The sequence below is a fragment of the Haematobia irritans genome, chromosome 5 (genome assembly GCF_050003625.1).
Source record: "Haematobia irritans isolate KBUSLIRL chromosome 5, ASM5000362v1, whole genome shotgun sequence".
Classification (NCBI taxonomy): Eukaryota; Metazoa; Arthropoda; class Insecta; order Diptera; family Muscidae; genus Haematobia; species Haematobia irritans.
In genome coordinates, this window is record NC_134401.1 from 23358606 (window position 1) to 23384705 (window position 26100).

The 26100-nt window shown below is 31.1% G+C and overlaps 1 protein-coding gene across 6 annotated transcripts in view; it reads left to right on the top strand.

Moving 5' to 3' along the window:
- The window catches only part of Prosap (SH3 and multiple ankyrin repeat domains prosap), a 579703-nt gene extending 553924 nt beyond the window's left edge, over positions 1-25779 (top strand). For all 6 annotated transcript variants that reach the window (XM_075313696.1, XM_075313695.1, XM_075313697.1 and 3 more), the window contains 5 exons: positions 3360-3608; positions 11773-12379; positions 12449-13814; positions 13876-14342; positions 18075-25779. In XM_075313696.1, coding sequence (XP_075169811.1) covers positions 3360-3608; positions 11773-12379; positions 12449-13814; positions 13876-14342; positions 18075-19980 — 4595 coding nt within the window. In that variant the 3' untranslated portion in view covers positions 19981-25779. The remainder of the gene's footprint in view (positions 1-3359; positions 3609-11772; positions 12380-12448; positions 13815-13875; positions 14343-18074) is intronic.
- The last annotated feature ends 321 nt before the right edge of the window (positions 25780-26100 follow it).

A 26100-nucleotide genomic window follows, 5' to 3' on the forward strand; every position in this document is an offset into this window, starting at 1 on the left:
TAATTTTTTTTTTTTTGCAACAAAACATGGTAAATTTTAGCATCAGACAGCAGACCTTTTTTCTTTGTATTTATTTGAAATAGTCCCTATTATTAATTTCCAAAGTTATTTGTCGAAATTGCTCAAGAACCAGTTCCAAGATGTTTGGACAAAGAGAATTAGCCACATCCAGAGAAGGAATATGATTACCTCACACATGTTTTAAGAGCAAAATTTTATTTTTGGGTGGTGACCATTTAACATGGTTGTCGCAACCATGTTATTTTCTCGGAAATTATGTATTTGATTTCGGCAACCAGTTTATATTTGACGAGAAAACAACATTTTTGTGACAAACATACATGGTCACCATACAAAAATAACATTTTGCTCTTGAAACATGTTTGAGGTGATCATATTCCTTCTCTGCGTGCACAAAACTAAATCAAAAATTATCTTTTGTCAATGTCATAAATATAAATAAAATTGTATATCATAGAAGCATACAAAATTATAACTATTAAATATCGATCTAAAATTCACTTCTTAAAATTCAAAATTTAAAAAAAAACTAACTGAGAAATACCTATTTAAATTGCCTATTTATGTGTCGATTTATAATATAGATTAATTGCTTTAAATGTCCCTTTAAAAATATATATATGCTATATTTAAAAGCTAAAATTTTAAATTTATAACATTTTATAGATTGAGTAAAATTTATGGAAATGTCAACGATAAAGACAATATTTGTTTATAAAAGATTTGCATGGAAATAATAAGTTTTAATAGTTTTTAAATTGTCATGGAATTCCGTCTTTGTGTATCTCAGAGACATTTAGATACTCTTAGTACAGAAAAAAATTCACGAACATTTTTCCAATTAAAGTTTTAATGAAGTTTTAAAAAATATTCAATTAAAAATTTAATTAATTCAATAAATTTTTTAATTGAAACAAAAATCAATCACAAAAATTAATAGTATCAATTAATTTTTTAATTGATACTATCATTTCTGTGATTGAAGATATTTCAATTCAAAAAAATCAATTAGATCAATTAATTTCGTGATTGAATCAGAAAAAATTTTTGTGTACATGCCATGTTGCATCTATGCGGTTCTCAAAATATTTATTGGCTATACTTTGGCGGATCAACCGGTAATACAACCAGCAATAGACAGCCTCAAATGTCTCAACGAGATGTATAAACAGTTCAATACTCACATGGTCTCGCGAACAAATATGGAAACTGCGAGGCGAGTGAGTTAGCAAAACTAGAAGGGAGCCAAATTGGTGCAATAGTTAGCATGGGTTCATTCCCAATTTCTACTGAATACCAAAAAAAAAGAAGTTTTTCAACGGTGAATTTTCACTTTCCACACACAAAAAATATTTTTTCAGATTCAATCAAGAAATTAATTGATCCAAAATTTTTTTTAATTGAAATGTCTTCAATCACAGAAATGATAGTATCAATTAAAAAAATTAATTGACAGTCAAATAAAAAATTAATTTAAAAATTAATTGCTACCATTAATTTGTGTGATTGATTTTTTGCTTCAATTAAAAAAATTGTTGAAACAATTAAAATTTTAATTGAATATTTTTTAAAACTCAATTAAGTTTTTGATTAGAAAAATTTTCGTGAATTTTTTTTCTGTGGCACCTTCAAAATGGAAACATTTTACTATGGTGTAAATGCCAAGTCATGTAGTTTTCAACAAATGTAAAATTTCTTCCTTGCCCCCCCGGAGCTAGTGAAATTATATTCACCTCGATTTATGTCAAATTTTTATCAATGTTAATAAAAATTTATGATTTCTAACAGGCCCTCAGTAAGGCTGGTGACATTTCTGAATGTTTCAAAGCTTCTTTACAACTTAGGTTTCACTGCAATGTGAAACGCCTTTAGGTCTCGGCTATAAAAAGAAGGTATCTTTCCATTGAGCTGAACATAAAATCGGGCTGCACACTGTAATAAGAGAGAATTTCACCGCTTGTGGTATCAATATGGACTAGGAGCCACCGTGGTACAATGGTTAGCATGCCTACACACAAAGAATTTTTCCAATTAAAATTTTAATTGAGTTTTAAAAAATATTCAATTAAAAATTTAATTGTCTCAACAAATTTTTTTAATTAAAACAAAAATCAATCACAAAAATAATAGTATCAATTAATTTTTTAATTGGATCAATTAACTTTTTAATTGACCTTCAATATATTTTTTTTATTTAATACTATCATTTCTGTGATTGAAGACATTTCAATTAAAAATTAATTGGATCAATTAATTTCGTGATTGAATCAGAAAAATTTTTTTTTGTGTGCAGAAATGATAGTATCAAGTAAAAAATTAATTGACAGTCAATTAAAAATTAATTGATCCAATTAAAAAATTAATTGATACTATTAATTTGTGTGATTGATTTTTATTTCAATTAAAAAAATTGTTGAATCAATTAAATTTTTAATTGAATATTTTTTAAAACTGAATTAAGATTTTAATTGGAAAAATTTTCGTGAAAATTTTTTCTGTGTACGTTACCTCAGTAATGCTGGTAACATTTCTGAGTGTTCAAAGAGTGGTTTCACTGCAATGTGGAACGCCGTTCGGACTCGGCTATAAAAAGGAGGTCCCTTGTCATTGCGGTTAGCATAGAATAGGGCAGCACTCAGTAATAAAAGAGAAGTTCACCACAAGTGAGCTTGAAATATCGGGCTGCCACTATACCTAACCTAACCTAAGATGGACTGAATAGTCTACGTGAGCCCCAAAAAACAGGCAGCATCTATGAGTAAGCTAAGTTAGCAATACTAAGAGCTATTATATTTTCCAGGGAAACTAGAAAAAAGTAAAGCAAGTCCCTCTTATATAATCCCAATTGTATCACTTAAATCTGGAAAATATCAGCCATATCAACAACTGTTTTAATTGATCATCTTCAAATTCTGTACAACAATGTTTTAGGCTAAGGATCAGTAACGTACGGTACCATGCTGGTATCTATGGGTATAGGGCCTTCTTATACCAATTTAGCATATATAAAAATTTGTATGTACCAATATATGCCCGGTTAATTAAAAATTAAATTCCATGCAAATGCAAAAAACCCCAAAAAGAAGCAAAATTATATATTTTTCAAAAACAAAAAATAATTGCAATGTATTATCTCTTTAAAAATCAAAAATATTGAATTAAATAAAAACAAACAAAAAAAAAACAATTTTATTGATTCAATACCACAACATTACTAACACATTTTCATTTGTAAGCAAAAATCAAACATAACAAATCATATATTTATTTTTTAAATTATTTCAAAAATCATTTCCTCCTTCACCTAACCCCCTATTTGGCAAATGACAATTCTACAGTACCATTTCGCGGACCACCACGCTACAATCCAAAACGCCGCTCTGGCATGGGTTGGCTTAGTGCCAATGGTAGCATTGGAGGTGGTAGCATAATGGGTACATTGACACGCAACAGCAGTACATGTGGTCATCATGGACCACCATCGCCGTGTCCTTCTGAACATTTGCCATACAGTTCAGCCAGTTCGAGTTTATCGGAAGGTTCATCGGGTCATCGTTCGCATGAAGATGATATCAGCATTGTAACAGGTATTTAATTTGGTTTATTTTCATTATTATTTTTTGTATATATTTATTATTATTATTATTTTAAATATCATTTGACACTGTCTTTAGTTGTTTGTGTATTAAAAAAAATATTTAATTTGATAAACATATATTTGAATTTTAATATAATTTTTATGACTGTTATCGAATAACGACAATTTATCTATAACCTCATACACATTACGCTCAAAATCTATTAAATGTGGATTTGAAATCCCTTATTTATAACGGAATGTGAATGAGGTATATGAACGTTTCCTTGGCATTTATTTGATTTTAATTACACAGGAAAAAATATCATCAATATTTTTTTATTCAATTAATTTTTTAATTGAATCAATACATTTTTTATTAAAGTCGGTGTATGATGTATCACTTGTGATTAATTCCAAAAACTCTATAGTTTAGATTCAATAATGAAATTATTTGATCATAATAATTTTAATTAAATTGCTTTAATAATGGTAATGATCAGTTACTGGCCTCATTTAAAACAATTGTCCAATTTCAATTTGTCTTTTATTTGAACATTTTTTGCAAGTCCAACAACGAGTTTAATGAAAATTATATTGGTGATATTTTTTATGTGTAAGACTAAGTCTCATTGACGAAAAAGCTAAACAGTGTCACTCGCAATAAAATGTGGCACAAAAAGCGTCACATATTTTTTTTTTATAATTTTTATAAATAATAATACTAATTAAATTCATTTTATGAGTGCGCTATGGAGGTAGTTTTTTTTTTAGCTAGATCAAAATAAAAACCAACAATCATTTATCTCTACTCCATCGAAAATCAATCTTTGGGGAGAACCACTCTATCGACAATTTTCTTTGCATATCTTCAGGCTTCTAAATTGTCCTCTTGACAACAGTATGGTTAGAGCAATAATACGAATTTAATACAGTCCTTAACGCATCAACCATTTCCGTATTTTTACCTCACCTGGGATGAAAATTTTCAAAATCTAATGCCATAAAAATGAAATTAATTGAAAGTGGCACCAAATGGTACAAAAGTTGTCACAACCACGGTTGCCACAGTTGGTAGAATTCTACCCAAAATGGTTAAATTTTTTACTGTTTGTAGAGTGGTAGAATTTTTAATGTTTTGATAGATTTTGCAAAATATTCCTTCCCCACTATAAGGTAATTCATAAATAGAAATAAAATTTTGACAAAATTTTCTATAGAAATAAAATTTTGACAAAATTTTCTATAGAAATAAAATTTTGACAAAATTTTCTATAGAAATAAAATGTTGACAAAAATTTCTATAGAAATAAAATTTTGACAAAATCTTCTACAGAAATAAAATTTTGACAAAATTTTCTATAGAAATAAAATTTTGACAAAGCAAAATTTTGACAAGCAAAATTTTCTATAGAAATAAAATCTTAGCAAAATTTTCCATAATAATAAAATTTTGACAAACTTTTCCATAGAAATAAAATTTTGACAAAATTTTCTATAGAAATAAAATTTTTACAAAATTTCCTATAGAAAGAAATTTTGACAAAATTTTCTATAGAAATAAAATTTTGACAAAATTTTCTATAGAAATAAAATTTTGACAAAATTTTCCATAAAAATAAAATTTTGACGATATTTTCTATAGAAATGAAATTTTGTCAAAATTTTGACAAAATATTCGATAGAAATGAAATTTTGACAAAATTTTCTATAGAAATAAAATTTTTACAAAATTTTCTATAGAAATAAAATCTTAGCAAAATTTTCCATAATAATAAAATTTTGACAAAATTTTCCATAAAAATAAAATGTTGACGATATTTTCTACAGAAATGAAATTTTGTCAAAATTTTGACAAAATATCCGATAGAAATGAAATTTTGACAAACTTTTCTGTAGAAATAAAATTTTGACAAAATTTTCTATAGAAATAAAATTTTTACAAAATTTCCTATAGAAAGAAATTTTGACACAACTTTCCATAGGACTAAAATATTGACAAAATTTTCGATAGAAATAAAATTTTGACAAAATTTTCTATAGAAATAAAATTTTGACAAAATTTTCTATAGAAAAAATAAAATTTTGAAAAATTTTCTATAGAAATAAAATTTTGACAAAATTTTCTATAGTAAAAATAAACTTTTGAAAAATGTTCTATAGAAATAAAATGTTGAGAACATTTTCTATAGAAATAAAATTTTGACAAAATTTTCTATAGAAATAAAAATGAAATTTTGTCAAAATTTTGACAAAATATTCGATAGAAATGAAATTTTGACAAAATTTTCTATAGAAATAAAATTTTTACAAAATTTTCTATAGAAATAAAATCTTAGCAAAATTTTCCATAATAATAAAATTTTGACAAAATTTTCCATAAAAATAAAATGTTGACGATATTTTCTACAGAAATGAAATTTTGTCAAAATTTTGACAAAATATCCGATAGAAATGAGATTTTGACAAAATTTTCTATAGAAATAGAATTTTGACAAAATTTTCTATAGAAATAAAATTTTTACAAAATTTCCTATAGAAAGAAATTTTGACGCAACTTTCCATAGGAATAAAATATTGACAAAATTTTCGATAGAAATAAAATTTTGACAAAATTTTCTATAGAAATAAAATTTTGACAAAATTTTCTATAGAAAAAATAAAATTTTGAAAAATTTTCTATAGAAATAAAATTTTGACAAAATTTTCTATAGTAACAATAAACTTTTGAAAAATGTTCTATAGAAATAAAATTTTGACAAAATTTTCTATAGAAATAAAATTTTGACAAAATTTTCTATAGAAATAAAATTTGACAAAATTTTCTATAGAAATAAAATTGTGACAAAATTTTCTATAGAAATAAAATTTTGACAAAATTTTCTATAGAAATAAAATTTTTACAAATTTCCTATAGAAAAGAATTTTTACAAAATTTTCTATAGAAATAAATTTTAACAAAATTTTCTATAGAAATAAAATTTTGTCAAAATTTTCCATAGAAATAGAAAAAAAATATGGAAATAAAATTTTGAAAAATTTTTCTATAGAAATGAAATTTTGACAAACTTTTCCATAGAAATAAAATTTTGACAAAATTTTCTATAGAAATAAAATTTTTACAAAATTTCCTATAGAAAGAAATTTTGACAAAATTTTCTATAGAAATAAAATTTTGACAAAATTTTCTATAGAAATAAAATTTTGCCAAATTTTTCTATAGAAATAAAATTTTGACAAAATTTTCTATAGAAATAAAATTTTGACAAATTTTGCGATAGAAATAAAATTTTAATTTTCGTCTTTCGACTTTTGTTTGTTTAATAATTCCTTTTTTCCATTAACGCCATATTTGTATTTTTTTATTTAAAATTTTGTTCTTCCTTCCAATGACCAATTAGTGTTTTAGTTTCATTTGCTTTTACTTACATTTAGTTCTATAAATTAAAACTTTTGATTAAAAGTCAAAAACTACAAAAAAAAATAAGAAACAGATAAGTACTTGGAAAACTTTATACAAAAATAAAAAACTTTTAATTGCCACTTGGTATAGAAGTTTTCGATAAGACAAAAATAAAAATGAAGCATTGCATGTTGTAGCACGTGCTTATTGTCAATAGTTTGGTTGAGTTACTTTCTTCTAAACTGCAATATATAAAAATACATAAAAAGAATTTTTATATTGATATTTAAAAAAAAAACACACACATTTTTAATATTTTGTTTAGATCTCTTGTAAGAATGCATGTTTACATTTCTTAATTGTTGTCTTAACACACATACATACACTTATATATTAAACACAGGCAAATACAAATACGCATACATTTAACCCAAACTGAAATTAAAAACAAAGAACAACAACACTAAACGGAAATAGTATTTTATATGAGATTGTGTTTGTTTCCTTCGTCCTGCTTCCTTAATGTTATCTACCACTACATTTTTCAACGATGCCTTATATTTGTGTAATGTAACGCAATACTCATACTCATACCTACATACATATCCTGTGTTCTTCTTCATAATGCTACTCTCTGCAATATCATATAAAATCAGAATTTTCTGTTCTTATTCATTTTTGGCCGTTAGCCAATATTTAATATTTTTCTATAAGGATAATATGAAAAGAAAAATATAAAATGAGAATTTAAAGATTTGGGTCATTCAAAAGAAATATAAGCTGAAAGGTTATTAAACTTTGGTATTAAATTATGTTTGCTTATGTTGGTAAAAAGGTGAGTAAATGATAGTAACGTGGAATTTAAAAAGCGACATCTATATGTGATAATCGCGGCGCAAATTTGGCTATAAGCAAATTGAGGCAAATACATTTCGTGGGAAACATAAATACAGTCTATTTAGTTAGCCGCTAATCTCTCAATAAGATGTCAACAGTTCAATATTCGTCTAATATAGAAAAACTAATATCTCCAAAATAATTCCAATGAAAAATTATATTGAATCTTAAAACGTATTCAATAAAATAAATAATTGATGCAATTAATTTTTTTCTATCAAATTAATAATTAGAGTTAGTTGCAAAATTTTTAAGAATTTTATAAAAATATACAGTTTTTTCAATAAAATTTTAAATTGTATAAAACATGTATATAATCAAAAATACAATAAAAAATTAATTAACTCAATTATACATATTTGTAACTAAAACAATTCTAAAATAATTTAAATCTATGTTTAAGTTAAACAAAATAATAGATAAATTTTAATAATAAATTTTAAAATTTAAGTGAATTTTACCATCGGGGTAAAATTTAACTGAAACTGAAAACTTGACCAAAAAATTATTTAATGCAATTAATTTTTTATTTGATTAGTAATAAGTCAGTTGTAAATGTTTAATAATTTTATTCAGCTAAAAATTTCCAATTAAAATTTTAACTGAATAAAATATGTATTAATATGTATTAAAAATATAATAAATAAAAATTTACCATAATATTTTTAAATCAATCCAAAAACAATTAAAATTTATGTTTGAACAAAACGAAATAATTGTTTGCAACAATTTAAACATTTAAATGAATTATTATTGATTTAATCTAAAAACTAGATCAATAAAAATTATTGATACAATTTTTATTTCAAATTAATAATGAAAGTCAATTTTTTTAGAATTTTTTAATTATTCCAATTACAATTTGAATTAAGTACAAAAATTTATTTAATTAAAAATATGATACATACAAATTTAATTAACACCATCAAATTTTAAAGTTTAATTGAATGAATCCAAAAATAATTAAAATTTATGTTTAAATTAAACTAAATAATTAATTGCATCAATTAAAAAAAAAAATAATTGAATTAAAATTTATGTTGAATTTAAACAAAATAATTGATACCATAAATATAAAAATGAATGTAAATATGAAATTTACCATCGGGGAGTATTGAGGGCGCCATATGTATTCCCAATTCAAAATTTAAGTGAAAACCTGATCAGTTATGGTTATTTAATACAATTAATTTTTTATTAGATTAATAATAAGTCGATTGCATATTTTTAATAATTTTATAAAATTAATAAATTTTCCAATTAAAATTTGAATTGATTAAACAAGGTTCTAATTAAAAATATAATAAATAAAAATTAAATTAAATCCATAATATTTGTAACTCAATACAAAAATAATTAACATTTATACTTAAGTTAAACAAAATACATGATTGTATGCATCAATTTAAAAAATTAAATAGAAAGCGCCATCTATACCCAATTATGGATTTAATCTGGAAACTAGATCAATAAAAAATTAATTGTTAAAATTCATTTTTTGTTTTCAAATTAATAATGAAAGTCAATTGCAAATAAATATAAATATAAAATAAAAATATTGACTATTAAAATAAAAATATTAATTATTAAAATTTTAATTAAATACAAAAATGTATTTAATTCAAAATATAATAAATTCAAATTTAATTAACACAAAATACATAATTGTATGCATCAATTTAAAAAATTAAATAGAAAGTTTCATCTATACCCAATTATGGATTTAATCTGGAAACTAAATCAATAAATAATTAATTGTTAAATTTCATTTTTTGTTTTCAAATTAATAATGAAAGTCAATTGCAAATGTCTTAGAATTTTATAAAAATATTAATAATTAAAAATTTAATTGAATACAAAAATGTATTTAATTCAAAATATAATAAATTCAAATTTAATTAACACAAAATACATAATTGTATGCATCAATTTAAAAAATTAAATAGAAAGCGCCATCTATACCCAATTATGGATTTAATCTGGAAACTAGATCAATAAAAAATAAATAATGAAAGTCAATTGCAAATTTCTTAGAATTTTATAAAAATATTAATTATTAAAATTTTAATTGAATACAAAAATGTATTTAATTCAAAATATAATAAATAAAAATTTAATTAACACCATCAAATTTTAAAGTTTTATTGAATGAATCCAAAAATAATTAAAATTTATTTTTAGCATAAACAAAATAATTGATTGCATCAATTTAATAAAAATAAATGAATTTACCACCGGCGAATATAGAAAGCTCCATCTATATTCTCAATTAAAAAATTTATTAAATCTTAAACAAGGTCAATAAAAAAATTAATTGATACAATTTATTTTTTGTCAAATTAATAATGAAAGTTTGTAGCAAATTTTTTTACATAGATTTTAATTATTACAATTAAAATTGTGAAAATTTAAAATTAAATGAATAAAAAAATGTCCTTAATTAAAATATAATAAATTAAAATTTATTGAATCTGAAAACAAGGTCAATAAAAATATTATTTATTTATTTATAATATTTATAACCATAATAAATTATGAATATAAATAATGACAGAATGTAGGGTACTAACTACAAAGGTTTTCGACCCAAAAGAATGTAAGAGTATAATAAAAATATTAATTGATACTATTGATTTTTTTTTCAATTTTTTTTTTTAAATATAGTTTTTTTATTACAATTAAAATTGTGAAAATTTAGATTGAATAAAAAAATTTCCTTAATTAAAATATTATAAATAAAAATTTAATTAGCTGAAGAATAGTTTTAACTAAATCATTTCAATTTTATGTTATTAATTATTTCAATTAAAATTTGAATTGATTAAAAAAGATATTTTAATTTAAAATATACGAAATTAAAATTTAATTAACTCCATACTATTTTTAAGTAAATCAATCAAAAAATATTTAAAATTTATGTTCAAAATAGTTGATTGCATCAATTTAAAAAAAAATTAATTGAATTTTACCACAGGGGAATATTGAAAGCGTCATCTGTATTCCCAATTAAAAACTTGATTGAATCTAAAAACGTGGTGGTTTGAAAACATGGGCAAATTAATTATGAAAGTCAAGTGCATTTTTTTTAGAATTTTCTTTTAAATATTAATTATTTCAATTAAAATTTGAATTTTACCACTATGGGATATTAAAAGCGCCATCTATATGTGATGAAATCGGTACACAAATTTTATGGGGATTGCCATACATACGGCATATTTATGCCAATCAATGAAATGTAGCCGCACATCTCTTAATGAGATGTTACAACAGTTCAATGTTCATCTAATATGGGTGCCTACATAGCAAATCAAATATTCCCAATAAAAAAAATTTATTGAAACAATTTTTTTATCAAATTGACAATGAAAGTCAGTTAAGATAATTATTGGAAATTTTTAACTTTTATACACAGAAAAAAAATTCACGAAAAATGTTCCAATTAAAATTTTAATTGAGTTGTAAAAAATATTCAATCAAAAATTTAATTGATTCAACAAATTTTTTAATTGACCTTCAATTAATTTTTTAATTAATACCATCATTTCTGTGATTGAAGACATTTCAATAAAAAAATTAATTGGATCAACTAATTTCGTGATTGAATCTGATTTTTTTGTGTGTATAAAATTTTGAATTAAATTAGACCAGTTTTTTTTTTTGTATTCGACACTAGAATGTACTTTTTTTCAGCAGTTAGCTGTAAGCAGCTTCTTCATTTTGATTTACATTATACGATCCATGCGATATGATCCTGAACAAAAAACTATCATAACTCATACAAATAGATTAAAATTGCCAAAATTCCATCTTCTACAGCATCAACTATACATAGCTGTGATTTTAATCATATCATTGCTTTCTAACTTCACAGATAAATCACTTGGCGATACTAGCGACATTATTAGCGATTCGTCTGGCGTTGGCACTAATTCCGATTCTGCTGCCTGTTCAATTGGTCACCCTAGCACAACGGTGGTGTGTATGGAACAATATGCTGGCAACTCCGTTGGTCACATACGTCTACAGGTGGGCGATGTCATCGAAGTTGTTGGCTCGACCGATTGTGGCCTATTGGAGGGCTATGTACGTGGTACCAATCAGTCGGGTTTCTTCCCAGCTGAATGTGTCCAAGAAGTTAGTTTGAGACAAAAGAATATAACAAATGTTGCTACAGCGAATCCAAATCACTCGCCCTATCAACATTCCCCGGCAGCATCGTCTGTTCACCAGGGTTCACCTCAATTGAGTCTAGGTGGCAGTTCGGGAATTGGTGGTATGAGCAGTACGGGAGGTACTTTGCCACGTCCCACTCTAATACATCAGTCTCCTTCGTTATCGGTTAATAGCAATGGTTCCACGCATGCTCTGAATGGTGGTGGTGGATCGAACTCCGATAATTATGGCTCTATGAAATTGGGAACAAATCATCATCAAGTGAGTCAATATAGCAGTGCTACAGCTCCCAGGGTTAAGAAAAAGTAAGTATAGGCAAAAATACCATCAGTAGTGCGTAGTAGGCTCAACTTTTTATTCTTTCTTTCTGGCAGTGCTTTCAATGAACCCCGTACAGTGGTTTTACATAGAGCAAAGCGAGGTTTCGGTTTTATATTGCGCGGTGCCAAAGCTTCTTCACAACTAATGCAGTTGAAGCCATCCGATCGTTTCCCGGCTCTTCAATATCTGGACGATGTTGATCCTGGTGGTGTGGCCGATATGGCTGGTTTGAAACCAGGCGACTTTTTGCTAGCCATCAATGGTGAAGATGTTCGCGCAGCTTCTCACGAAAAAGTCGTAGAAATGATTAGATCTGCCGGTGCTTTGGTATCGATGACTGTCATATCGCCACAATTCCCCAATCAAATGCAAGCTACTCCCCAATATATGCCCAGTCATCATCTATCGTCAGGTCCCAGCACACCACAAACCTCGCATAGGCAATGTGCCACTTTGCCGCGCAAAATGTCTTTGGGACCCAATGCCGCAGCAGCGGCCGCAGAGAGGCAGGGCAGACCTGCTCCTTTGCCACCACGCAGGGATCCTAAAACAACTTTGTCTGTGGGCAGAGCTCGTGCGAAGTCAATGGTTGCTGGCCTCGAAAATGGCGGAGAAAAGGAGGACGATGATATTCATCATACCAAATCGTCATCAGTGGAATCCATTGTAACGCCCACTCCAACACATCCTGGTACTCCGGTACAACTGCGTACGGCAAGTATTAAGGCCAGGCCTACATCGAGTCGCATTACAGCCGCCGAACTGGAAGAACTCTTTCAGCGCCAACAGGGAGAGGCTGTGGATAGTGCAAATCGCTATTCTACAATGATGACCACATCTCGTTTCCAATCGGGAACTGATAGTGGTGCTGCTACACCTCCAGCCAACACCAGTTCTCCGCTTAAGGGACCCATGGTGTATGGTAGTGTGGCCGAAATGAAGCGCAAAACCAAATCAAAGAATGGCACTCTACGAGCCAAGCCATGTGCCATACCGACTGTGGGTGCTGGAAGTCGAGATTTAAAGAGATTCCATTCCACACCGGATTTAAATGTCAATGCTGGTGGCTCCTCCTCTTCAATATGGACTGCTGGAGTGGGTAAAGGCCATCTCTCCCAAGACGATGTGGCCACATTACATGCTTCTATGCTAAGGCTAAATGCTCCTCTGCCTCCACCTACACATCCTCCACCGCCACCACCAGTTGTGGGTCAAGTCATTAAGGTGGAAACTCGCCAAAGTTCAGAGTATGAGAGTACTATTTCACTACAGCAAAAACTAAAGAAACGCGTCGAAAACGATGCCGTAACAGCGGGAGCTATTGATGGTGTCCAGTCAAGTTTTAAACCTTCCGCGAATGCCAAAATATACGCTTCTCCTCAAGAGTTAATCGCTTGGAAACTAAGGCAAACACAAGAGGTAAGTAGCCACTGGAGATCAACAGACAATTTTCCCTTACACGTCACTCGTTCTCTTGCAGACTCGCCAACAGTCCAGCAATCAACAGCACAACTCGAATCAGTCTGGTATTTATGCTCCATCAAATGTCGCCACCACACATTCCCAACAACAACCACAACAGCAGCAGCAGCAGCAGCAGCAACCACAAATCAGTCAATATGCTCAACCCTCAGCAGTGATGCACCCACAACATGCACCCACAACCACATCCTCATCGAATACAAGTGCTAACACCAATGTTTCACAATATGCACCACCAATTCAAAATGGTGGTACATCCCACAATCAAGTCAATAACAATAACAACAACAATGTTTCCGCAGTATTACCTGCGGGACCAGCACCACCCATTCCTGAACCAGACTACAGTCTCAGCGAATCGGATGGTGAAGATGAAAATTCAATTTTGGTAGCACGTAATACAAAACTGAATGAGAAGATAGCATTGATAGATGTTCCCGAAACGAGTGGAAATGGCCAAGGAAGGTAAGTGAAACTTTGAGTTTGGGTTGTAAAGAGAGCTATGGTCATAGGAGAATAAATGATGAGTGAACTACGTTAAATGCACTAAGTTTCTAAATTTAGCTAAAGTCGTTCACATCAGAGACGAGTAAAATTTAAATTTTATAAGAAAATTGATTGTACAACAAATCTCTTATCGGATCGGACAATTTCAATTTAATATTTTAATGGATACCCCAACGTTAGGTTAGGTTAGGTTAGGTTGTAGAGGATGACATCAATTTTGTGTTGAATTGATGTCCACTTAGACCAGTATAGGTCCATTGTGATTCCTCGATGTGTTCTTTCCATCTTCCTCCTTCCGATACGATCCCCTTTGGAATAGTTCCAGAACTTCCACCTGCTTGTTTTCTTTAAAAGAAATCTTAGTACGACCAACCAGAGGCCGCAGATCAGTGAGATCCTGAAAGAAAAAGGAGCCCAGTATCTTGTTTCTTCTAAAAGATAAAGCTGGACACTGGCACAGAAGTGGTACGAGTCCTCCGTAACATCCGGGTCCAGGCACCATCTACAGATATCATCATCTTTAAGGCCTATTCGTACCATGTGTCTCTGTTTATCGACATCAAAATTTCGCAGTTCCTACGTTTCTTTTTGTCCCATATCAACTTGGTTTACTCGCAACCATCCGAAGAGACCCAGCGTCTTCGCCATAGTTCATCATATTTGACCTATATCCGATAATACTCGGCGTTTATTTAGACTCTACGGTCGATAAATACAAGCTGGGACCACCGGCCGTTACAAGCTGCGATCACCGGCCGTTACGCCGGCCACCACCATTACCATCGGAGGAGCTTGAGTTCTGGTCGCAGGTGTATTTCTGCCCATACCCAGCGAAGCGTCGTCATGTGACGATCGAAACTTTGGTAGTTTTTAGTGCCAAGTTTACACTCAAAAATGTCCCAGGGGCAAAAGTCCAATGGATTGCGATTCGGAGTTTTTTGGCTATCATGTGGGAAAAATGAAGCTGGGAAACTCCTTTTTACGCCATTCTTGGTTATTGAATGCGATGGTGCAGACCCCTGTTGGAATGTACATACATTATCTGCGGCCGAAATGTTTGTCTGCCCAGGGGTTCAATACTGCCTTTAGGATATCTTTTCCGATAATAGGTTAGGTTGTAGAGGATGACTTCAATTTTGTGTTGAATTGGTGTACACTTAGACCAGATACCCCAACGCTGAGTCGATATATTGGCATGGCTTTAAGCCGTAGGCGTCGGTTGCACAAATTGAGTGTCTGGTGCCGCCGACAAAAATATATCGGCTTCATTCTCTTCTCACATTTGCCTACAATTTGATGTTCACACACCATAGAATAACGGCCACATGTTTTGAGACAAATCTAACAAACTTTCTCGAAGAAATTTCAAATTAATGCGCCGTCCAAATTATACGTTTATCCGGACGATAGTATTCATGTCGTACATATCCCAAATGTTGGCTACACTATAAGTTATGCTCGAAGACATAATCGATATTGCTGCTTGCTTATGGGATCGATAACAAATTTGTCGATTTGTTAGTCGTCGCCAACAACTCGTATCGATTGGCCACACTGTAAGATTCTTTGCAAACACAGACATTCCGTCCGGAATAACTTATAGTCTGGACGGCGCATAAGAGCCTTCCACTCACTCCGATCAGGATTACACTGGAACATCGTTGGCTCGTAAGAAACGGAAAAAGATATTTAAATAAGGGGACAATCGGACAAATTCTTCTTCTGCTTCTCGCCTGGCGTTCGAGGTGGAACGCCTGCAGTTTTGAAGAGTGGCATGAGACACTAACTGCCAGTTCGTGGAATTTTCGTTCGCCTCGAGATGAACGAATTGTCGAAAATAACTCATTGCTATCTGAAGAACTAAAGCCTGTCGGATCACAATTGTTTCGGTGTTCGGATGAGTTCATGACAAACTTCGAGGTTTTGCAGCAAATAAATCTAAAGTTATTTTAGATTCATTCTAGACGAACGATTCGTCTCGGGTCGATTTTGGGTTTCATAAACAGGCAGTAAGTCTGTGTCGGCATCCATAAATTTCTCAGCTGGTTTGGTACGAGATAGAGGGACAGATAGAAGCTCCGGAGAGAAATCTTTTTGAAATATTAAATGCTTCGATGTTCCTCTATGTAGCGTGCAGTCGTGCCGGTCCTATAAAGGTCCTTAAAAAAATTAAGGCTCAGCCTGTCATCCACCAATCTGCGTCAAAACAGGTCGTGGTCAAAGGTTTGAAAGAAACCTCAGTCACATAGATGTATTGGTGTATGGGAGCCACCGTGGTGCAATGGTTAGCATGTCCGCCTTGCATACGTGTGTTCAAACCCAGTTTCGACCAAACACCAAAAAGTTTTTAGCGGTGGATTATACCACCTCAGTAATTCTAGTGACATTTCTGAGTGTTTGAAAGCTTCTCTAAGTGGTTTCACTGGGAGCCACCGTGGTGCAATCCCAGTTTCGACCAAACACCAAAAAGTTTTTCAGCGGTGGATATCCCACCTCAGTAATGCTGGTGACATTTCTGAGGGCTTCAAAGCTTCTCTAAGTGGTTTCACTGCAATGTGGAACGTCGTTCGGATTCGGCTATAAAAAGGAGGTCCCTTGTCATTGAGCTTAATCGGGCAGCACTCAGTGATAAGAGAGAAGTTCACCACTGTGGTATCACAATGGGCTGAATAGTCTAAGTGAGCCTGAAATATCGGGCTGCCACTATACCTAACCAACCTAACCTAAGTGGTTTCACTGCAATGTGGAATGCCGTTCGGACTCGGCTATAAAAAGGAGATCCCTTGTCATTGGGCTTAATGCGCTTTACAGGCTATCAGTTATTCCGGACGACAGTGCTCGTGTCGAACATATTCCATATATTGTGCACATTATAAGTTAAGTCCGAAGGCATAATCGATACTGCTGCATGTTTATGGGATCGATAACATATTTACCGATTATTTAGTCATCGCCGACAAGTCGTATCGATCCGACACACTGTAAGATTCTTTACAAACACCGACATTTCATCCGGAATAATTGATAGTCTGTAAAGCGCATAACATAGAATCGGGCAGCACTCAGTGATAGGAGAGAAGCTCACCACTGTGGTACCACAATGGACAGAATAGTCTAAGTGAACCTGAAATATCGGGCTGCCACTATACCTAACCTAACCTAGGTATTGATTAATTACCTTGTGCCTTGCGGTGATTGTGATCAAAGCATCCGGAATGTTCCATAGGAAATGGATGGACTTACCACTTTGATATAGGGCAAACAAAATTTGTCTGATCTGATAGTTTAGGGGGTGGGTTTTATTGTTGCGGTTGGATTTTAGCAACATTAGGACAGAGCGGATATCCGGTGTTATTAAAAATCTTTCCTTATCGGAACCATATATGAATTTAAGTGCCTAGAGATTGGCAAATGCCTCCGCAGTATAAATGGAGCTTGACGTCGAAATATGGAAAGAATAATGTGGCACTAGAGAATGAAGCCGACAAAAATGGGTCGATCGACATTACGTGTATACTATAACGTATCGATGAGTTTGTAGTTATTCTCGTGGGCAGAGAATAAGGGTCAGTTATAGGTGGCAGTATCCTCAGATAATGAAAATCAGAAAAACATCTGAACTGCTTTGTTTCTCCAGGGTTTAAAGTAATTTTATTCTAATGCCATCTTTTATATATATTCCATTTTTAGTGGCAGCAGTTCGGCATCCGGCTCTGCTTCCATTTCCCATTCCCTTTCCGTTGAGGAAATACAACGTATTCGCAGCAATTTGAAGACATCCAAATCCTCACCAAATGGCTTTGATAAGAATGAAGAAAACGGCCCCTCAAGTGAAACGGGTCAACCGGCAAGAGCAGAACCCAAAAACGATAATGATGTGGAGAATAATAACAACAATAATCAGGAAGAGGAGGGCGATAATAGCTCTTCGGGTGTTAGTAGCGATCAGGAAGTTCTGGCGGCCGGAGCTCAAGCCATTGTCGGAGGAGCCAAATCCACAGATACCATTAAGAAAAAGCCAACTGTTACAATCAACGAAGAGCCCAAAACAATACCAGATCATGGTAAAGATGAGATTGATGCAACTGCTAAACTGCCAAAAACTGTACATGTGACGTCGACGGTCACATCTACTGCCAACACTGAAACAGCAGCAGCCAGTAATGTTGCAAATTCGAAAGTTCCACTAACTACACAAAACAAACCTCCGGGAAGTCTGCAGCAATTGGAAAAGACTGCAAAATCGACACCACCGTTACAACATAAAAGCCTTCAACCTGTGGCAACGACGACAGCGGCCAGTATTGACAAGGTTCATAGTGGCCAGATCAGTGCCAATTCTACACCCATAAGTACGACTAATGTAGTAGCCAATGCCAAAGCGGCTTTTGAGGCTAAGGCTACGACCTCCAACGTTCCTGTATCCGCAACACCCAACATTCCAACAACCGTCACGGTTAAACAAATGGTCCAGCAGCAACATGCTCCAGTCATACAACAACAACAACAGCAAATGTCATCCAAAGTCAAAACTATCGTTGTCCAAAGTCAGCAAGTGCCGGCAAAGGGTCAAGCCTCCGTCGCTGGACGTTTGGCTCAACCCCATATGAATCCCAATCAGAAGTTGCTGGCAACACAGCAGCAAATACTATTACAACAACAACAGCAGCAACAACAAATGGCCCACCAACAACATCTCCAACAGATACTAAAAGCCAAAGCAGCAGCCGCTGGAGCGGCAGCCAACACTGCGGCCATTGTGGCCAAACAACAACAGCAAATGGCCAAGTCCTCGAGTGTATTGTCGTCACAAGAATCCCAGGAGGAACAAAGATCCGATGATGACGGTGAGTTAAGTCCCTCGCCACCCGCAAAGGCATTCCAACGACACAATTCTTTGACACGAAAACAAGCTGCCGCTATTGCCATGCAACGAGCTACCAGAACAGCTGCCGTTTCATTGGTGCAATTGCCGCCACCCATTGAGGCCGATAGTGATTCTGAAATATCGATGATGTCGAATTCAAAATCTACCATTGCTAGTGGCAGTGGAGTTGCCGCATCTGCGGCAGTGCCACATCCCAGCGTCGACGGTGGTCTGGCAACTGAGAATATAGTTCTGGCCCCACCTCCGCAATTCTGCGATTGCAATGACATCAAACACACACCGCAGATGCAGCAACAACTGCCACAGCAGCAGCCTCAGGTACAGACGCAAGCCCAACAACAACAACAGCATATTCTGAAATTGCAACAACAACAGCGTTTGCACATGCAACAGCAGCAGCAACAACAACAACAACTCCATCACCACCAACAACAACAACAGCAGCAGCAATTACAATACCAACAGTATCATCAACACCTCCAACAGCAGCAACAAATGGCTGCCTTACAACAACTTCAAATGCATCCACACATGATGTCCATGCATCATGTGTCGACGGCATCGGCCAACAATGCTGGTAATGTTGCAACTGCCGCTGCTGCTGCTGCCTCAGCGACTGCCGCTAATAGCGCTGGCAATATGGGCACTTTGGGACGTGTTCGTATTGTTGGTACACCAAAGAGTAACAATCATCATCGTTTACATTAAATCTAAGTAATGCCTAGATGAATTGCGACTCTCAATTTTGTTTTTGAATTTTTGTGTTTTTTTTCCAAAGAGTTTTATGTTTGTTTTTGGGAATGTCCTTTATCATATTTCTTTGTATTCCATTTTTTTTTGTGATTCAATTTTGATGTATTTTTTCTCGATTAGGTTGGCAACATTCTGGTGGTAGTTATAAAAGAGAATTCCATAAGATTATTCAAATTTTTAAGAGGCAATTTCTGAAATGTCAAAAACAGCTGATTATCCTATATAAATTCAGCTGATTTGGACATAGCAGTCGAACGAAAGTATTCGTTGAGGATATGGGAAATTGGCTATTAGTATTATTACCAGTTATACTCTTTTTCGAGTTTTGCAAATCGCCTTTCCAAACAAAAGCGAGATGTAAAATTTCAAGAACGAGTGAAAACGAACATTTCGAGCATAGTGTGAAAGACAATTTTTTATATTCGATTTAAAACTTATTCGTTCGAAGAAAATGTCAAAAACAGCTGATTTTTATTAGCAAATTCCAAAATGCCCAAAACAGCTGATTTGCCGTTATAAATTCAGCTGATTTGGACATAGTAGCCGAACAAAAGTATTCGTTTTGGATATATGGAAATTGGCTGTAAGTATTATTACCAGTTATACTACGTCCACATTATCCTCGAAAACACTTTTTTTCGAGATTTGCAAATTGCTTTTCCATACAAAAGTCAGATGTCAAATTTCAAAAAGGATTGAAAAGAAAATTTCGAGCATAGTGTGAACGTAGTATTATGGAAAATTTCTCATATTCGAACTAAACATATTCGCTAGAAGAAAATGTCAAAAAACAGCTGATTTTTGTTTGCAAATTCATATGTGCTTGACACCTTCAGTCGAGTGAAAGCATTCGATTCAAATGTAAGAAAATTAATCGTTATTTTATTTCAATAGAATAAATCATTAAGAAGCATAATCAATTGACGATAAATTATCTATATGCACCCTATATATACATATCCACATCCAATCATTAAAGTCTGGCAAATGCAACTACGTTTCTGTGAAAAATTAATATCACCATGTATCACATTTGATAGGGTCTCAAAAAGAGGGCTATTAACATATTTAAGCGAAATAATATGCATGCCTATTTTCCTTTTCGAAAATTCCAGATGTCATATAGTGGCACAAAACTATCATTACTGACTAAACTGACATAACGGTAGCACTGGTCTTAATGTAATTGTGTAAATATAACCATAGCGATTGACGGTAGGCGAACACTTATTTACGTATATTTCTTATGACAAACCCAAAGTCCGCGACGGAATACAGTGACGGCTAGCGACGTGTCGATAGAAAATCCGGGTTTAGATCTGTCATTTTCTGGACCGTTGGGCCGGTTTATCTTCTTACACCGTTTTTATAGTTCCATTAAAAAATTGCCAATTTAAAGCGAAATTTGGGCAAAAACTGTAATGAAAACATTTGCAAATATGTAGAACATACATTTGAATGTAAAAAAAATTGTGTCCAACTTTTAATAAATTATCGAATTATTTTTTTCGTTGATTGTTTGTAAAAATAAAATTAGATTTTCCATAGAAACAATTACGTGTTTTTATGAAAACCCGCTGAACCGGTTATGCCGGTTATTTGTATTAAATAAATTCTCTCAGCGGTTTTGGAAAAAGGCAGTTTTTAAAAACGAGAAAACCCGGTTTTTGATCTGTCATTTTCTGGACCATTGAGTCGGTTTATCTTCTTACACCGTTTCTTGAAAATCCCAATTTCGGTGAACCGCTAGAACCGATGTTTTCAAGCCTCAACAACAGGCTTTCGGTTTTTATAGATTCATTAAAAAATTGCCAATTTAAAGCCAAATTTGGGCAAAAACTATAATGAAAACACTTGCAAATAGATACAACGTGCATTTGAATTAAAAAAAAATTAATAAATTATTGAATTATTTTTTTCGTCGATCGTTTGTACCAATAAAACTAGATTTTCTTGAAAAAAAATTACGTGTTTTTATGAAAACCCGCTGAACCGGTTATGCCGGATATTTGTATTATATAAATTCTCTCAACCGGTTTTGGAAAAAGGCAGTTTTTTAAAAACGAGAAAACCCGGTTTTTGATCTGTGATTTTCTGGACCGTTGGGCCGGTTTATCTTCTTACACCGTTTCGTGAAAATCCTATTTTCGGTGAACCGCTAGAACCGATGTTTTCAAGCCTCAACAACAGGCTTTCGGTTTTTATAGTTTCTTTATTTTTTTCGTTGATTGTTTGTAACAATAAAACTAGATTTTCTTGAAAAAAATTACGTGTTTTTATGAAAACCCGCTGAACCGGTTATGCTGGTTATTTGTATTAAATAAATTCTCTCAACCGGTTTTGGAAAAAGGCAGTTTTTTAAAAACGAGAAAATCCGGTTTTTGATCTGTGATTTTCTGGACCGTTGGGCCGGTTTATCTTCTTACACCGTTTCGTGAAAATCCCATTTTCGGTAAACCGCTAGAACCGATGTTTTCAAGCCTCAACAACAGGTTTTCGGTTTTTATAGTTTCATTAAAAAATTGCCAATTTAAAGCCAAATTTGGGCAAAAACTATAATGAAAACACTTCCAAATAGATACAGCGTACACTTGAATTTAAAAAAATTGTGTCCAACTTTTAATAAATTATCGAATTATTTTTTTCGTTGATTGTTTGTAATAATAAAATTAGATTTTCTTTAAAAAAAAAATACGTGTTTTTATGAAAACCCGCTGAACCGGTTATGCCGGTTATTTGTATTAAATAAATTCTCTCCAAATGCAATTTTTTTTTAAATTGAGAAAACCCTGTTTTTGGTCTGTCATTTTCTGGACCGTTGGGCCGGTTTATCTTCTTACACCGTTTCGTGAAAATCCCATTTTCGGTGAACCGCTAGAACCGATGTTTTCAAGCCTCAACAACAGGCTTTCGGTTTTTATAGTTTCATTAAAAAATTCCAATTTAAAGCCAAATTTAGGCAAAAACTATAATGAAAACACTTGCAAATAGGTACAACGTACATTTGAATTTAAAAAAAATATTGTGTCCAACTTTTAATAAATTATCGAGTTATTTCTTTCGTTGATGATTTGTAACAATAAAATTAGATTTTCTTTAAAAAAAATTGCGTGTTTTTATGAAAACCCGATAAACAGGTTATGCCGATTATTTATATAAAAAATTAACGTCAGCCAGTTTTGGAAAAAGACATTTTGTTTTAAAATGAGAAAATCCGGTTTTTTGATGATTCTAGTAGAAACTTATCTTTGATCCATTATTAATGTGTAATTTTATCGATTTTCAATTTCATCAGCCTTGCTTTAATCGACAAAATGTGTGCTGTTATTGCAAACAATAATAAAATAACGATGTAATTTTCTAAAATATTTTTCTTATTAATTAAATTATTTCTATAAATAATATTTTTTTTTTCTAACTACCACTAAAATATTGGAAACCTTACAAACAATTTCTCATATCGGAAACAAATGCTTTCGTTGGACTAAAGGTTGAATTACACAACATGCGTCAATCCGTGCGTTGATGGAAGGGTTGATTTTTTTCTGTTTGCGGCAGACTATTCGAGGTTTCGATTTCAAAGAGAAATTTCAACTCTTCAATCATCGGATACATTTAACGCGTTGAACGCATGGTATGTAATTCTACCTTAAGATGCCCATGACAGCTGAATTTATAATGAAAAAAATCAGCTGGTTTTGACATTTTGAGTCTAACGAAAGCGTTCGTTTCTGATAATTGGCCGTTAATTTCGTTATTTCGCATACAGTGAAACCTATAAAAGGTGGACACTCACGGTCGCCTAAATTTTGTCCAACTTTGAGAGGTGTCCAGGTATGAGAGATTAATTTTAATGTGTTAATATAGCAAACGTCCTCAGACAACTGCCCATGTTTGGGAGGTGTCCGGTTTTTAGAGTATCCAAGTTTCAGAGGTTTCACTGCAATGGGTACTTTATACTTATAACTTTGTTTTCTTAAATTTCACTTAAATTAAATTTCTTTAAATATGGGAAATTTTCTTAAAGAAAATTTATATATTTCTCAACGAATCTGAAAGAATTTTTATGCCACAAATAAAAACGTTAACTTCACCATATATGAATAAAAATATTATTAAAATTTCTCAATAAAAAAAGAAATATAAATTGGACTACCCCAAATTTAGAATGTCTCTAAATATAAATACAAAATTTAGAGACCTAGAAAACAATGAACAATTACTACAAAAAAAGTTATTGAGTATTAATACAAACAAAATAATTGTTAAATTTACTTAAATAAGATAATTCGATTTGGGGAAAAAAATAACGATAGTAACGCAGAATAAAAAAAAATGTTAAATGTGAATATGATGAATTTAACAAACTAGAAAGCATTTATTAAAAAATAATACCAAATTTGAGGATATGTATATGTTTGATACGAATAACAAAAAAAAAACAAAAAAAGAAAACAATATAGAGAAGAGCACAAAAATATTTCTAGAACTATAATATATAGAAATTGATTGATTATTTGCTGAAATGGCTTATGAGATGTCTTTACCCTACATAAAGAAATATCTAAATCCTTTATAAATATATCTCTGGTAAATCCCAAATAGAACCTAATATCTGGGAAATAAAAAAAAAACGTATCTCTTTGTTTATCATAAACAGCTGCTATTGTTTTGTTTATCATATACAATTGCCATGGCATTTAGGTTTGAAACGTGTGTAGGTCCCTTTAGATATTTTATCAAAAAATGGAATTTTGTAATTTCTTGTTTTGTTTAAATACATAAAATATAATTTTCCCGTTTTTTTTTATTTTATTAAATAATGTTATTCATTGATAATAACCTTATTCCACTTTTAAAATATTTTGCTAATTATGTGTGATATATATTTAAATTCTATGTATAAACTTTTTAAAATATTATTATAATTTCAAAAGGGAGAATACAATTAAATATACCTATAAAAAAAAACAAATATAAAATGTATTTCTTATTATAAAAAAAAAACTTCATAACAAATTGTATGGTAAGAAATTACTATTTATGTGAATTTTAATGAAATTTAAGACAAAACAAAAACAAATTAAATGTAAATAAAACAATTTAAAATTCTCCCCCTCAAAACAAAACAAAGGAACTGAGTTTAATTTGTTTGGAATGAAACAGTAAAATATATATTGAAAATAAATTTAAAATATATTTGCTATTAGTTAATAAAAAAAATTAATATTATAATTTTTCTTAAAACCAAACCTTTAAAAAAAAAAGAATTCATACAAAAAAAATATTAAATTATTAAAAAAAAACTAAACTTAGAAAATGCCGACAAAAAAACGAAAAGCATAGATCAAACATTATTATCCATCCATTCAATTGTTAGAGAAACTCTCAATTCATATTCTCAAAGGAAATAGTCACTTCTAAATAATAATTCCACAATTTTATCACACCCCCCCCCCACTCCTCCTCAACAAAATAAATGTTTCAAAAACGCACTTGAATACAATAATATTAAAAGAAATATATAAGAAATCATTATTACAAAAAAAATAATTACAAATATTATCGAAAATTTTTTATAAACAATTTATTTATAAACAGACAAGATTTTTGCTAGTACCAACAATTTACAAATTGTTCAAATTTTTAATTTCTTTTGTATAGATTTACACGAAAATGAACAAAACAAAAAAAAACAGAAAATACTACTGTCTATTGCTTTTTTTCTATAAACAAAAAAATACATATATAAAACCTAAAAATATAAAGGCAGACAAAAAACACAAAAGTTTTAGAAAAATATTACAACAAACAGTAAGGAAAACCTTAAATATTTAATGCACTGATAGTCATATTATAAAACAACAAAAAAAATAAAACACAAAACGGATAATTTACTTTTTAATAAAGCAAAATAAGATCGTATTTTTATTTCTTTTAATGTTTTCCGCAATATTGTTTCTAAAAACTAAATTAAATATAATAAAAAAATAAAAACATATACTACAAAAAAGTCCATTAATCATAAAAGCAGAAAAACATCATTATCATTAACATTAAAATTCTTTTAGGAAA